Source organism: Lissotriton helveticus, chromosome 4_1 (genome assembly GCF_964261635.1).
Source record: "Lissotriton helveticus chromosome 4_1, aLisHel1.1, whole genome shotgun sequence".
Classification (NCBI taxonomy): domain Eukaryota; kingdom Metazoa; phylum Chordata; class Amphibia; order Caudata; family Salamandridae; genus Lissotriton; species Lissotriton helveticus.
This window is the reverse complement of record NC_136063.1, coordinates 1,136,221,178-1,136,236,705: the sequence shown is the minus strand read 5'-3', so window position 1 is coordinate 1,136,236,705 and position 15,528 is coordinate 1,136,221,178. Positions and strand designations below refer to the sequence as shown.

The window sequence follows — 15,528 nt, the reverse complement described above, 5'->3', positions numbered from 1 at the left end:
TGCTGAATGGTGCTGTGGTGGTGCTGTGGTGGTGCTGTGGTGGTGCTGAGTGGTGCTGAGTGGTGGTGCTGAGTGGTGCTGTGGTGGTGCTGAGTGGTGCTGTGGTGGTGCTGAGTGATGCTGGGGTAGCGCAACACTCTGCGGGTGCCGATCTAAAACCTGTGGTCGGGGTACTGACATGAATTGCTAAAAGGTATTTGTGGATGTTCAGTGATGCATTTCCTAATAAGACTCTCAATGAGAAAAAATGGGAGCCACGGCAAAAGATGCCCTAATGAAACTGCTTTGCATGAAAAGGTAGCATAGCATGCTGGTACCCGATAAGTGATTTTGGAAAAGGGGGGTGGTGATGGACAGAGTTTCTGAATGATGCAGAATACTCTTACCAAGTCAAGAGATCATGGTTTTAATCCATCACCGTTTTTTAGCTCAATGCACCATCCCAGCTCAGAACCTGGCTATATGCAAATTAGTCTGTTCCTGTCCCAGTGCATGATGGGAACAAGGCAAACCAAACTACCAAGCCAATTCTTATACTGGTAAGGAAACAAGCTTCCGGGGACCGGTTTCTGGCATCACAGCCATCTTCGGCCCGGCTTGCTTGAATCCTGATGGTGCAATGAGCAAGGGACTCACGTCTGAGCATACCCTCCCACACACAGTGTGGATAAACCGATTTTGGAAAAGGTGGGTGGTGATGGACAGAGTTTCTGAATGATGCAGAATACTCTTACCAAGTCAAGAGATCATGGTTTTAATCCATCACCTTTTTTTAGCTCAATGCACCATCCCAGCTCAGAACCTGGCTATATGCAAATTAGTCTGTTCCTGTCCCAGTGCATGATGGGAACAAGGCAAACCAAACTACCAAGCCAATTCTTATACTGGTAAGGAAACAAGCTTCCGGGGACCGGTTTCTGGCATCACAGCCTTCTTCGGCCCGGCTTGCTTGAATCCTGATGGTGCAATGAGCAAGGGACTCACGTCTGAGCATACCCTCCCACACATAGTGTGGATAAACCGATTTTGGAAAAGGGGGGTGGTGATGGACAGAGTTTCTGAATGATGCAGAATACTCTTACCAAGTCAAGAGATCATGGTTTTAATCCATCACCGTTTTTTAGCTCAATGCACCATCCCAGCTCAGAACCTGGCTATATGCAAATTAGTCTGTTCCTGTCCCAGTGCATGATGGGAACAAGGCAAACCAAACTACCAAGCCAATTCTTATACTGGTAAGGAAACAAGCTTCCGGGGACCGGTTTCTGGCATCACAGCCTTCTTCGGCCCGGCTTGCTTGAATCCTGATGGTGCAATGAGCAAGGGACTCACGTCTGAGCATACCCTCCCACACATAGTGTGGATAAACCGATTTTGGAAAAGGGGGGTGGTGATGGACAGAGTTTCTGAATGATGCAGAATACTCTTACCAAGTCAAGAGATCATGGTTATAATCCATCACCGTTTTTTAGCTCAATGCACCATCCCAGCTCAGAACCTGGCTATATGTAAATTAGTCTGTTCCTGTCCCAGTGCATGATGGGAACAAGGCAAACCAAACTACCAAGCCAATTCTTATACTGGTAAGGAAACAAGCTTCCGGGGACCGGTTTCTGGCATCACAGCCTTCTTCGGCCCGGCTTGCTTGAATCCTGATGGTGCAATGAGCAAGGGACTCACGTCTGAGCATACCCTCCCACACATAGTGTGGATAAACCGATTTTGGAAAAGGGGGGTGGTGATGGACAGAGTTTCTGAATGATGCAGAATACTCTTACCAAGTCGTGAGATCATGGTACCCGAGAAGTAAACTTCTAAATCTCAAGGCTTTACAAATGTGGTGCGATGCCTAGACTTATGTAATTGGCTAGACAGCAAGAGGCACTCGGGCAAGATAACTAAAAGCGCTGAAGTGGGAAAAGTAGCATTTAAGGAATTTCCCGTCAAGTCACAAGATTGTTCCACGACAAACAGTACTGACCTACCTTTTCATTTATTAATCTGAGCGAACCAATACCTTTAAAGACTTTATCTTGTAAAAAGTTAACAACACTTTTTGCTAAGGACAGGGACTTTTTATGGTATTATAACAGACCATGCCGTGATCGATCTTTATTAGTTGTGTCCCCGGCGGGAGCAAAGTGAATGCCTGGGAAAGGAGTGTTTGTAAATTAGAAGGTACTAAAAGAGTTATTCATTCTGCAACAATGTTATTCACAAACAACATGGTATGTGCCGAGGAAGAGCCTCCATAAAAGAGGCAAGGCTTCCACTACAGCCCGTGAGACGCCCAGTAACACCCCTCTCCTTCGCAGTCCATGGCAGTGCCTGTGCGCAGTACATGATTAGCATACCAGAGAGAGGCCGCCCCTGCTGTGTGACCTTCAAGGCTTTACACTTCCGCTAAGATGCAGAGAGTCACAGAGTGCCAGGGTCGTCAGCGCAGCTGGAAATGTTCGGTTAGGAATGTGTTACTGTTGGCTTATGGAAATGATGCAGGAAGCAGCGGGGGGAGGTGGGAGGGAATTCCTTCTTCCGAGCCCAAGCATGGATGAGTGTGTGTTCGTAGCTTGGGGAGCAGGATACTGAGCCGTGGCAGCGCTGCCAGTCTCCGGGAGCACAGGCGCTGGATAAGGCCACACACTGCCTACATGAAAGGGTGGCACAGCTGAGAGCACCGACCCGACCTGTTAAGCCACCTTCAGTTCATTCCTCGCCAGTAACAGCACAAAAGATTGGTTACATGAGTTGCCAAGTAAGCGCCTAGAAACCCACTTCTGGTTGAGCCATATCCACGGGGTATGCAGGTAATCCACACATTATGGACACGTAGATTTTCTAGCTCAGGGTCTGCAAGTGCCCGCGGGTGCATAGCACCTAGAGCTCTGCAGCGCTTCCGCTCCAGAACATCGGTTAGTGGCAGGCTAGGAATCAGTTAAGGACGGCTTGTGGGAAATGATGCAGGAAGCAGCAGGAGAGAGGTGGGAGGGAATTACTCTATGCGGCCCCAAGCATGGATGCGAGTGTAGGCGCTGTGGGATGGAAAGCGGCGCCCGAGAGTATACATTTAAAAAACAAGCATTGGCAGCGGTGCATCATCATGTCGTGCCCTGAGCCCCGCCCCATAGCCCCGCCCACTCTCCACATCTCTAGCCCATTTAATGAGTACTGCACTTAGTAATTTCCAATTTAAAGCACTGATCTAGATTAAAACTTTTCTGTTTTAGGTGGTGTCACGTCTTTGGATGCTGTTAAAGCATAAAACATGTTTTGCCCCGGTCTAGGTAACTCCAGCAGGGAGGTGGGGGGGTAATACCAGGGTAAAATGTGACAGACACACTGGGACTGGAGCCGGAGAAGGGCGGGGTAGGCACCGGATACGCTTTCTACCAAGAAAAGATGTGAGATATGTTCCCGAAGGCGGAAGGGAGAAGTGGAGGTGGGTGAATAGTTTTAGAACATTTAAATCTGAAGAAACGACTCCCCTACATAACCACGGCACAGAGCCGTGAGCTGAAAGCAGCTCCTTTCAGCAACGGCCTGGCTGAAAGTGCCGCCTCGGGCGCGAAGCAGCTCGAGACCTCATGGCTTAGTGCACAACGAACAAAGACTCTGGGCCGGCGCCAACCAGTTAATTTGCCCTGAAGAGTAAGACTTCATAGACAAATGCTGCAACCCAGCTACAGAAGGCTAATTTCCCAAGGCTGCCGGTGGACTAAGGGCATAGAGGGCCATCGGAGTCATATGTGCAGCAAAATGTGATGAAATGAGTATGAACTGAGCAATGATACCCCCGCTACGATGATAAGGATAATGACTGCAATTAAACCCATCCTCCTTGACAAGGTGTTAATGGTGGATGCTGAAAGGCCGAGCGCCATCTTGAAATGCAGTGTACCAGAAGAGATTCCCAGATAATGATTTAACAATCAAATCTAAACTGCTGGATAATTTCGTGCCAAATAAACTAAGCTTAAAATACATTTAAAAGGATGGTTTAAAAGTTATTTTCGTAACTTGGTTGTTTTTTTGTGTTGTAATTTTTTATTAAAACGTTTGCATAAAATTACATCATAAAACAGTGACTTCAATCACTTTTAACAACCACTGTTGTTCATTTAGGAGTAATGCAGATTCAAATTCGAGAACATGTAACTTTGGGATAGGATGTCGGTATGTGGCTAACTAGAAAATATTCAAAGATCTTCATTATAGTCAATTAATGCAAGACAACTAATACTGTGGCTAATTTCATTACAGCTAACCGATTACTTGAAATGAGGGCTACGGTTTTTTAGTGAACAGATGTTACTTTTCTAAGGATCTAACTGCCTTGGTAGATTTTAAAAGTATATGTGCTTTTTGGTGAATGATTGGTGTCTTTTTTAAATCTGAATATATTCTGTGCATTTTTTTTTAAACTTCAGCTTTGATGTGCGAGCGAGTGGGGGGGAAGGCAGGTCCAGCAGAGGAAGAGGCTGAAGGTGGGAGGGTGGGGGAGATAACAAAAGGGTGAGAGAAGAGGCATGGGGGCGGGGGAGAGCATTCCTTTGAAGTGTGAAGCTCTCGGCATTGCTGTGGCGGGTCTGAAGCGCTTGCACGGGCACATGAACTGCATGTAATCCGAATCCGCACTTGGGTCAAAGACTGTTTCAGCTACAATAGATCGACATCTGCAATGCGCAAGCGCATTGGCAGAAGTCGACCTAAAAAGGAAACCCATCTGAGCAGAGGGATTTCCTAGTCCTGTGCAGAGGACAGAACAGTTCCGTTCTAAGCACACAACCACCGTGGCTGAGGACGGACTGTTCAGTCTTCAGCATGGAACCGGTTAATGGAAAATAGGATGTGTTTTAAAAAAATACGTTTTCACAATTTTTTTATTTTTTTTAAGGAGTAAGCTGTGGTCTACCACTCACTTTGTGTAGTCAGTAAATGTTGATGTTTTTCAACAAGATTTGTGTTGCAAAAGATTAATACATACCATAAGGAATCATTATATGTAAAGCACACCCTAAACACGGCCATTCCAAATACCGGTTCAGTATGGTTTCTGAAACTCATTAAAGGATTTGGAAAACCTTTGCCAAATCGTTAAATTGGCTTACTATAGTTTTAAAATGGTTGTAGCATTCGCAAATTCTCTGAACTAAAGGCATTGCAAACGCTAAAACCCTGTGAAGATCTGGCCCATAAACCTCCCACGATGTGCAAAGATAGTGCAAACTATTTTTATGCCGAAACAACAACACATAAAAACACCTATGACCAGTAGTATATCGAACCTCATAACCAACACCAGGGTAATACCAGTCTGAGTGTCGGGATCTTCATATTACAGTGAGTGTACCTCCCTATCCTAGTGGTTGGACATTCTGGTCCCAGTGACATAGTTCGTATAGTAGGGTGTGGAAAGAGCAGAGGGGTAAGAAAAGAAATTGGGGCTGGAGAAAAAAAATGGGCTCAGAGAAAGAGAGATGTTGGCAAGGATGGTAGGTGTGAGGAGGATAGTGGGAATAAGGTGAGCAGGAGTGCTGGGAGAGATAAGAGCAGTGAAAGAGTGGACGGTGGGTAGCAGATGACAAATTGTTACACATGCCGTACATTTCTTTTACACAGTTTACAAAAACATATCTTGAATGCATGCCAGTGACACCAGCAACAATCTTAATTTCAGGCACCCAACATGGTATTAAAAAAGCTTTCCAGATACATACTGTAGCCAATTAAAATGTTTAAATAAATTGTGAACTTTAGGCACTCACAACTGTCTGGCATGGCAAGTATGTCCTGTGTGACGGTATAATTTCCTTCTTCAAACCTAGGCTCTTGTGCGGGCTCTGGTAAGCTGTGTAACTGTGACAACAATGACCACATCTGGAGGAGAGATGATGGATACCTGCGTGACAAACAGGCCTTGCCCGTAAAAGCAGTGCATCTGGGAGATACTCAAGACCCGCCATTAGAAATGGCATACCACACCATTGGAAAGCTGCGATGCCGAGGAAGAGGTACATTTTCTTTTAATGCTTGAAAGATTGCCTGGATTATGTTCATTTCAGTTTAAAATAAGTTGTGATGATGTCCTCTTCCTCCTTACCACCACATACCACGTCGTCTGCGAATGTAGGCTTTGTGCTGTAGGTGGTTGGCACACTACCATGACTTGGCTAACATATGACATCAAATGTGGGTTTAATTGTTCCTGCAGTGCCCCATTTTTAATCCTGGTCCAGGGACACACAAATAAAGTAATTTGCGGACTCTGTAGCTAGTTTTAATCCTCACATTCACATTGCTGGGCGGCCGTCACTACCCGTAGCTCACTATTTGGGTATTTAGTATACTCTCTCAATAACACCCTTGACCTCCTCCCTCTCAGTGAGGGGGTTGTAGCTTGTACCATGACTAGGTATCATGGTCCAAGGAGGTTCCCAATGAGTAAGCATGCCACCTATAGTGGGTGAAGTAAACAGTCTTTTTAAAGTGATATTCTACCATGGCTAAGTCTCCAGCTATTAAAGTAACTTCTACAGACCCATGGGTTCCCTTTTGTGGTACATGTATGTATTAGGGGAGATAACCCTTGCAGGTCTCTAAATCTCCTCTGCCCCTGCTGTGTGATAGAGTAACATGTGAGACTCCATGCACCAATCTCACAAGACCCATCATGCATTAGGTAACCCAAGATCAATTACTGAAATTGGATGGATGAAAAATACTGTTGACTATAGAGGAGTTTGAAGCCGGGGAGTCACGTTCTAGAAGGTTACTTAGTAGGTAAAAGTTGCTCACTCTAGAGCTACAGCCTATACAGAAAGCTGGTGTCAGGCTTGTGGGTCCACCACTGAGCGGCGACCAAAATGACCGACAGACAGAAGCATATGTTGCAAGTGGTCTTTGAACTAGAAGAGGGTGGAGGTGGAGTCTCAATCCGTATGACCTGCAATGGAAAAGGCTACTGGTTTCCTACATATTTGACAATAGGTAAAAATTATAATTATATGTAGGGAACTGAATAAAGATGTTTTCCATTTATGGGTTCTGAGTGACATCAAATAGACAACAGTGAAGCTCAGGTTCTCCATGTTGTCACTGATGGGGTATGTTAGACCTGACTCTCTCTGCAGGGTCACCCCCAAACGTTTGCCTTTTAAACTCCACTTTTGCTGAATTTGTCTTTGTTGCCCGTAAGACTCTGTGGGGAATATTTACAAGCCCCTATCGCCACATGAACAGCACTTTTAATGTCATTCCTGTGGTGATAGTGGCTTCGCCTTATTTACAAGTCAGCATTGAATAACTTAATGTGGCTGAACACCACCTTGTAAATAAGGTACCCTTTCACACTATACCCGAAAGGGGTGGGCAATGGGTGTTGCGGTGGGCATTCCGCTCCAACACCCATTGATATTGATGCCACCCCCTATTTACAAGGGTGTCATAAATAGGAGGTAGTGCCCAAATTAAGACCAGGGAAAACCTGGTCTTAAGATGAAGAAACTTGTTTTCGCTGTTTCTACATGTGCAGCATTGTGCAGCACACATAGAAACAGCAATAAGCCATGAATGATTGTTTATGTGCAGGAAGGCATCCCCTTCTGCACATAAAAAAATCATTGCGAAAATGAAGATTTGCAATTTTTATGCAGCACACATAGAAGTTACAAATCGCCGTTTGCAATTGTTTATGTGCAGGAAGGGATGCCGTTCTGCACATAAACAATCATGCCATCTACGCAGGTACCCTTGCACTATGGGGCAAAGGGAGCTTGTGATGGCGCTAGGCTGCTTACTTTAGCACTAGAGGGAACGTACGAGTGTGCACTATCTGTGGAAGTACGGCGCATCCCTGCATTTTCTGAATGGCGGAGCGTGGCGTTAGCATTTTGTGCTTAACACCAAGCTCCACCATTTCCTTTAAATATGCCCCTATGTACTTCACCACTGTTAACCAGAGCTACAGTGCTTGTGCTTGCTCCCCTAAATATGGCGTAAGTTACATATACCCAATTGGCCTACTTAATTTATTTATAATTCCCTTGTATGATGATATACCATATACACAGGGCCTGTAAATTAAATGCTCCAAGTGGACATGAAGCACTTATTTTGCCACTCACTTAAGTAGCACTTCAAAACATGTCCCAGGCCTTCCCTGCAGTCTGAATGCAGTTTTAAACTGCTCTGTTGACTTGGCATTAAACCTTCCTTTCCAAGCCTTAAACTCACCTTTTATTACATATAAGTTGCCCCTAAGGTACGCAGTAGGTAGCCCATAGGGTAGGGTGCTGTGTAATTAAAAGGTTGGACATGTACTTTTAAGTTTTACATGTCCTGGTATGGAAAAATCATAAATTCCTTTTTCACTACTGTAAGGCCTACCTGTAAGAAAGTGGCTCTGTATATACTGCACCAAAGTAAGGTTCAGTGTGCACAGAGTCCACAGTCCCCAGAGTTATGGCAGAGGCTAAAGTTAGCTATAACCTTACTCTCCAAAGTGGTAGCTTGGTCGAGCAGTAAGGCAGTATCAGAGGACAGTGTAAAGCATTTGATGTACACACTCAGTCAGCAAATGGCCTCACACACTCAATAACTGAACTCTACGCCAATTGGTTTGTATAAAAAAATATGCTGTTGTTTTATTTCTAGAACCAAGCAAGCCTGGTACAGGTAAGCATAAAAATACTTTTCAGTAGTAAATTGCTTGTATGAATACAGTTCAAAATAGCAGTGTAACTTGTACTGGTTTTGATTGCAGTTTTGAGAAAGCAGTTTGCAACACATTGCAGGTATAGTGCATTCAATTGAATAGGCTTTTTAAGTAAAATGCAGTTAATTACTTTTCAGATTACTTTTACTAACACAGGACTGGTGAGTTAATGCGTTTTGGTTAAAGGTATGATTTTTAAGGAATATTATTGCATTTCAAAAGTTGAGACTTGGAAACATTTACACACAGACTCACCAATGTTATCCTATGGGACGAAATTCACTTAGCAGGTAAGTTAGGTTAGTGTTACTTTTTCTTACTCAGTGCTGGATCCTGAATTCAGCACTGGGACATTTCCTGAAAACAGTTGAGAAAATGCGTTTTGGTTATTCGGCTGATTTTTACGGAATGTTTGTAGTGTTCAAAAGTCGATACTTAGAAACTTTTTGGGAGAAAAAGTGTCAATGTTATCCTATGAGGAAAAATGAGTTATCGGTTTCAAGATAAGTAATTGGTCTTTAAAGTTTGGGTTCTGGGGTTAGACTCAGTGGTCTCCCAGGGTCAGTGATGCACTGTTGCTGCACCGTCAGCGGCACTCGGGCGGCCGGGTGCAGAGTGTTGAGGCCCAATGTTATCCAATGGGGGATAGGGGGACTCTGGTTAGTGGCGGCTGGCAAGCAGGCCACAGGGTTGTGGGAGCAAAGCTCCTATGGTTAAGCTCAGGGAACTTTAGGGACCAAGTTAGCACCAAAGGGGCACCCTCAGTGGCACTAGGGCAGCCGGGTGCAGGGTGCAGTTTTGAGGTCGGGTGCCCTGTTGATTTCAATGGAATTTGTCCGGGACAAAGAAAGACTGCAGACTTGGGGATGAGGATCTTCCAGGAGTGACCAGCACTTCGAGGGGTAAGTTGGGATGTAGAGGGATGGTTAGGCACCGCTGGGTTGGAGATTTGAGGCCAGTCAGGTGTTGCCGGATCTTGGACCAAGAACGCCGGGGGGACCGCCTTGTGGTGTTTGTTCACTCAAACACGGGCCGGGCTCGGCGGGTTCAGCATGTGTTGGATTCGCGGTTCCTGGTTGGCACCAGAAGCTGTAGTTTAAACACGTCTGGTGTTCACGGAAGAAACAGCTTGGGAAGTGAATGCAAGCAGGTCCTCCGGGGTTTGTGAGGTTGCTGGCCGCTGCACACGCTTGGATTTCACAGGAGCAGGTTCGAGGGGAGACAAGCCTGTAGGGCTGGGGCCAAGTCAGTGGGCGTCGTCCTCTTGTTAGCTCTGCATAGCTTCTCGTCCTTCTTCTTTTCTGTTGTTGCTGGATCTGAGGAAGGAAGGTTCAGGGTGCCCCTAAATACTAAATTTAGGGGCGTTACAGGTAGGTAAAGGTCAGGGACCAATGGGTCCCTTCCCTGGGGTGGGTACACCCCTATTCTGCCACACTCCAGTGGGAGGGGGCAGGAACCTGTCCCTGGTTGGCTGGTCCCCCCCCATCCTCAAGATGGCGGGGACTTGAGATTGTGCTTCACCTCGCCTCCCCTACCCTAGGGGTGGAGTCGGCAGAGTTGGGCACACCTCTCTTCCTCACTTTGTTTTCCCGCCGGGTCTCCTGCCCAAAATGGGGGGTAGAACTAGTGGGGACCAGTTTCTGAGTACAGCAGGTGGTCTGGAGAGGCTCAATAAGGCGGTATGCCTTTGAACCTTCTCCTTTGTGAACCCTGCCCATCCTGGGGGAGGAGGCGTGGCACCTCATCCCAGGATGTGCATTGTTTCAGGCCATGAGAGCGGCAAGCTCTCAACCCAGGGGTCCAGAAACATGTCTGGGGGTGGCAGCATCGGCAGCCACTCAGTCAGGTCACTGGGAGTTGGTCGAGTTTCAGGGGGGATCTCTAAGATGCCCTCTGTCGTGCATTTTATATTAATTCCCATACTGGCATCAGTGTGGGTTTAATGAGCCGAGAAGTTTGATACCAAACTTCTCAGTCTTCAGTGTTGCCTATGGTGCTGTGGAGTTCATAATGAAAACCTCCCAGCACCATATACTCTTAATGGCAGCACTGCACTTACAGTGCACAGGGATGGACCTGGGTACTGTAGGGATACAGGGCTCATGCACCTGTACCCTCACCACTGGCATAGGGCACCCAGCTAGAGGGGTGACTGATGTATGTTTTGTTCTGCACCAGGACACACAGCCTGCCAAGGCAGTGTGTGTGTGTGTCAGGGCACAGGGACTCTAAGGGTGGCACAATCAGTATGGCTGACCTTAGGGGCCTTCTCTGGTCACAGTGCCCTGGGTACCTACGGTACCATTTACCAGGGGCTGACATGTGGCCAGAGATGCCAATTGGGTTTAGGCTTCAATGCAGTTTTAGGGAAGGAACACAGGCCCTGGGTACCTGATTGGCAGGAGCCCAGGGCACACTCAAAGTGCATCAGCAATTCAGCACAAAGTGGGCATACCATGCAAGAAAGAGGCACTTTCTCACACTACCCTCCCATTGGATAACATTGGGAATTCCTTATTAACTTTAATACGCTGTAACTCCTAATTAGGAGCAGGTAGTTATTTCATGTTTGGTACCTATGAAATTCTAATGATAAACCTTTTTTAATGTTGAAGTTGGACTTTTCATTACAATTTTGAAAATGCCACTTTTAGAAAGTACACCAAACACAATTGCCAAACCTGACATTCTTTAAAAACCACACTCACATGCACATGTTTTACTCAATAACTGTGGTTGTCAACAAGTATATGTTACCCACAGTACATTTATTTTGAAAAAAACCTTTTTGTCATACACAAATAACCACCAACTCGTTATGGACAGTAATTGTTTCTCCCACCCACAATAAGACATACATGACAATAAATAATCACACATTTAACAAACAGATCAACATATAATTAACACATTAATTCAACACATCATGTTTCAATGTGGAATGCATCCATCAAAACATCAGTTAAATGTATACACAGCAGGGAGCTACCTCACAGGGCAACTGTTATAAGCCCCTAAGGAGTTCTGAAAGTAGATCAACACGCTCCCTATTTTGCTAAATACCGGATCCTTGTTAGAGCAAAACTAGACACCAGGTACATTTATTACAATCAGTCTTTTTGTATGTTCCCTGGGTTAATCAGTGCTCAGAAATGCATCACATTCCGCAATTTACAATAGTGGATCCAATGGAAATGGTCGACATGTTTCGAACCCCTAGTCCACCTTAATGGGGTTCTCCTCAGGACATAGAACTGATGTCCATTCTCAATTGCCTCGTAGTTTAGTAAAAATCCCATTAGTTCGGATCTGTCATAATAGGAAAAAGGATCAAAGCCTTTCTCACATGACCGACAGGGCCATCACATGACCTCTGGCCAGTGCTTAATTTGTAAAATATGAAGTGCAGGTGCTCAAATGTTTGCTGGCGGCCACACCTACTTTTCTCCGGCTTCACCCATTTCCTCCACTGGCTCCACCCACTTTAGTAGCTCCCCACATCCTCAAAAGTCAGATGTAATATGAGGTACAAACACCTGTTAGTAACAATTCAGGGAAATGGTGGAAACAGTAACATGACTATTGCACTCAGGAGAGGGTAAAAAAACAAACTTGTGTGCACTAGAGGAAGTGGTAATACCGAGACATATACATGCATTAAGTAGAGGGGCAGGGGCTGCTGTAGTAATATATAATATTACGCTAAGACACATCCGGTGAAGTGCAACAAACAGGAAATAAGCACCCTAAAAACTGTGGTCCAACAGCACTACTGAAACGTACCAGAACATTAAGCAGACTGTCGCGAGAGTACAGTAACCATTACTACCCCGTCCCAAGTTTCACAGCAGACCCGTCCCTCCCCCACCCAGACAAATGAGTAGCTTACTAATGCGTTAATCATTAAATTGCTACTCTCCATGTAGCCGGTGTCTCCCTCCGACCCCCACCACACATCCTGTCCCGGTACTGTCATCTGAAAGCATTGTACTTCACTGTACTCTGCTCCTGAGGGCTGAACAGACTCGGACACAGCAACGGCTTGCCCCCGTGCTGCATAATGGAATGCAGATGGCCTGGAATGAGGTGCATCGGCAGAGCTATTATTTGGACTTAAGACAGGAATATCCAGGGCAAGGCACCAGGAAGTCACGGTTAAGACGACTAGGCAGAGCGCTGCACGTGGAATTTGTGCACGCTATGGAGTTATAGAGCACATGGTGGAAAGTTAGTTTCTTAGTCTTTGTATTGGGTTTTTGAGCGTGTAGTGGTATGGTTTTGCATGGGTCACAATCAGGGGACAAGTCCTATAAAAAGAAGTGGGCGGACTGACCTAGTAGGACAATATGCAACTGACCTCATGACGTCACGACATAGCGCTATAAAAGCATATTTCTGTGGGGCCCAACTTCTTGCCAGGGGGCACGGCGTCTACCCTGTGAAAAGAGTGGGGTGTGTGCAAAGCCCTACAGTATATTTTGCTGTCCTGCACCCGTCCAGGACAGTGCTAATGGTTTAACACAAGCCAACCGCATAAACAGACCAGTGCGTGAAATGCACATTAATATCATGTTTCAGTAAAGATACCCCTTTAGCTGTGTTTTTTGTACAAAACAAACTTCTCAAACGGGCAGCATTTTTCATAGACGTTAGAGAAATTGCAACAGCATAACACAGGTGAACACATGAACAGTCGGGACCTACCTTTCTAAGGTGATTCTCTTGCACTTTCAACTGGCCACAAACTGCAAAAAAAAAAAAAAACGAAGAGCAAACTCCCAAGCAGAGGCTTGCTGGGCCAGCGAAGACAGCATTGATTCAAATCCAATGGTCACTGCATAGGTATGAACTTTTAAATGCTCAACGTTTGCACCATTCCAGCTTCGAGAATGTTAGCGTTTCCAGAGCTCACCTGCATCCAAGTCCACTTCTTTGAAGCAAAAAAGTGCATGAAAAACATATAACTTTTAACTCTGATCTCTCCTCCCGCCGAAAGCTACAAGTTCTTTTGCTCCTGAAAAATTGCCTTTTTTTAAGCAAACACCACTTCTGTCTTTACTGTTAAACACCCTTATCTTACTCCTTCATCGGCAAGAGCATTCCTGCGGCCCCCTCGGGATTTTTAAATCTCTCTCTTGCCGCCAAGCCTTTGTGTTTACCCCGGAAATGCGTGGTTTGGTGCGCGCTCTTATCACGCTTTTGATGAGCAGGGCAGGGTGGACGGCGATTTGAAAAGCAGGGTGGACGGTGTCCACCCTGGAAAATAAGTGGTTGGATGCCTTCCACCCTCGTGGTACCCCGACTCGTGCCCTAACAGGAAACGTGATATAGAAGGTGCTGCACCACGCACTTGCACCTCTTCTTGCAGTGGTTGCTCCCGCTCCCGGGCTTGTAAGGGCAGTCTGGTGGCACCATGACAGACAGGGGTCAATACTTAATTAGCAGGCAGGGAGCCACTGTATCATTTATTTTGAAATGTTCCCTCTCGAAATGAAAATGCCTGCCTATTTCCACTATCCGAGTGAAGTCAGGATCGCTGCAGGGGCAGGAAGCAGAAGCGGAGAGGCGGGTGGAAGTTAGAGAGTGGGGGGGGTGCCTTTTCGAGAGGGCTGACCTGCTCCGGGGGCTGCGCAGCTTTTCAAGCAGGAGGGACCAGGGACGTGTTTGCAGCCGGGGAGAATTATGTATATTCCATTAACCTTCGGGAGGAGCATTGACATGCACTGCTCAGCTGAGTTTCGGAATGTGCCTCAGAATAAGGCATGCGCCTAAGCCACATACAAGTTTAAATATTTTACGGCGTTCACTGGGAAACATGGGTGAACTTAAAGAAGTCAATATGGAGTGTAGACCCGGCCCTAAGAATTAAGTGCCGATGCTAAGCACCGGAAAGCACCGGCACAAATTAAGCACTGCCTCTGGCTCCGCACTCAATCAGAATTGTGACGGTCTTCATGTTAGTCGCTCACGGCGCTGGCTCCATACAGTGTTGATCAGTGACGGACTCTCAGATACCCACTGACCTGTCCCAATGCACTTTTTGTATCCGAACCGCATGCCATCATGGTCAGCCACATTTTTCGCCTTTTGTCCGGGTCTTGTGCGACTAGATGTTCGCTGGTGGGGCTTTGATCTTTTAGGCTCTAGCTTTTGCTGAACGCTTTAAAAAATCTTAACTCCACTTATGCTGAATTTTCTCTATTTTTCCAGGTTGGTTTGGGATTTCTTTTGTGTTGTATTTTTACTTTATAACTGTTGTGTGCTGCATAAAAACTTTACACATTACCTCTAAGTTAAGCCGGACTGATTTTTGTGCCAAGCTACCCAGGGTTAAGCAGAGGTTCATTATGTGACTTTTTGTGGTTCACCCTGCAAGAGATTGTTGCTGTTGTTTGACCAGGGGTCACACCCCAGTCAACCAACAACCCCATTTCTTTCAGGGTAACTGAGAATAAAAACTGACGTTTTATACATAGGTGTTCTGAGTGACAATAAATAGACTTGTGATCCTGTCATCCTGCCACACTTCCACACATTGCCCTTATCATCATTTACTCTCCCTTACCTCAATTGTGGATTGTGTCACAATTGTTTGCCCCATATATCCAGCATTACCAAGGCTGGGGCGTGGTTCTGGGAGAGGCCCATCTGTCTTAATATTGTTTTGCTGACCATGTCCCAGTATTCATGTAAGCACAGGCAGTCCCAGCATAGAGTATGCATTACAGTGCCCCATTGTCTGTAGCCTCTATCATTATCTGCCGTGCCCAAAGCCAAGAGCTGTGTTCTAGAATAGTATGACCTGTGGAAAATCA

The 15,528-nt window shown here is 45.9% G+C and overlaps 1 protein-coding gene across 1 annotated transcript in view; it reads left to right on the top strand.

The window, feature by feature from the left end:
* Positions 1-15,528, top strand: part of LOC144828118 (neurexin-4-like) — a 251,799-nt gene that overhangs the window by 201,602 nt on the left and 34,669 nt on the right. The window contains exon 10 of the mRNA XM_078686238.1: positions 5,826-6,011. Coding sequence (XP_078542364.1) covers positions 5,826-6,011 — 186 coding nt within the window. The remainder of the gene's footprint in view (positions 1-5,825; positions 6,012-15,528) is intronic.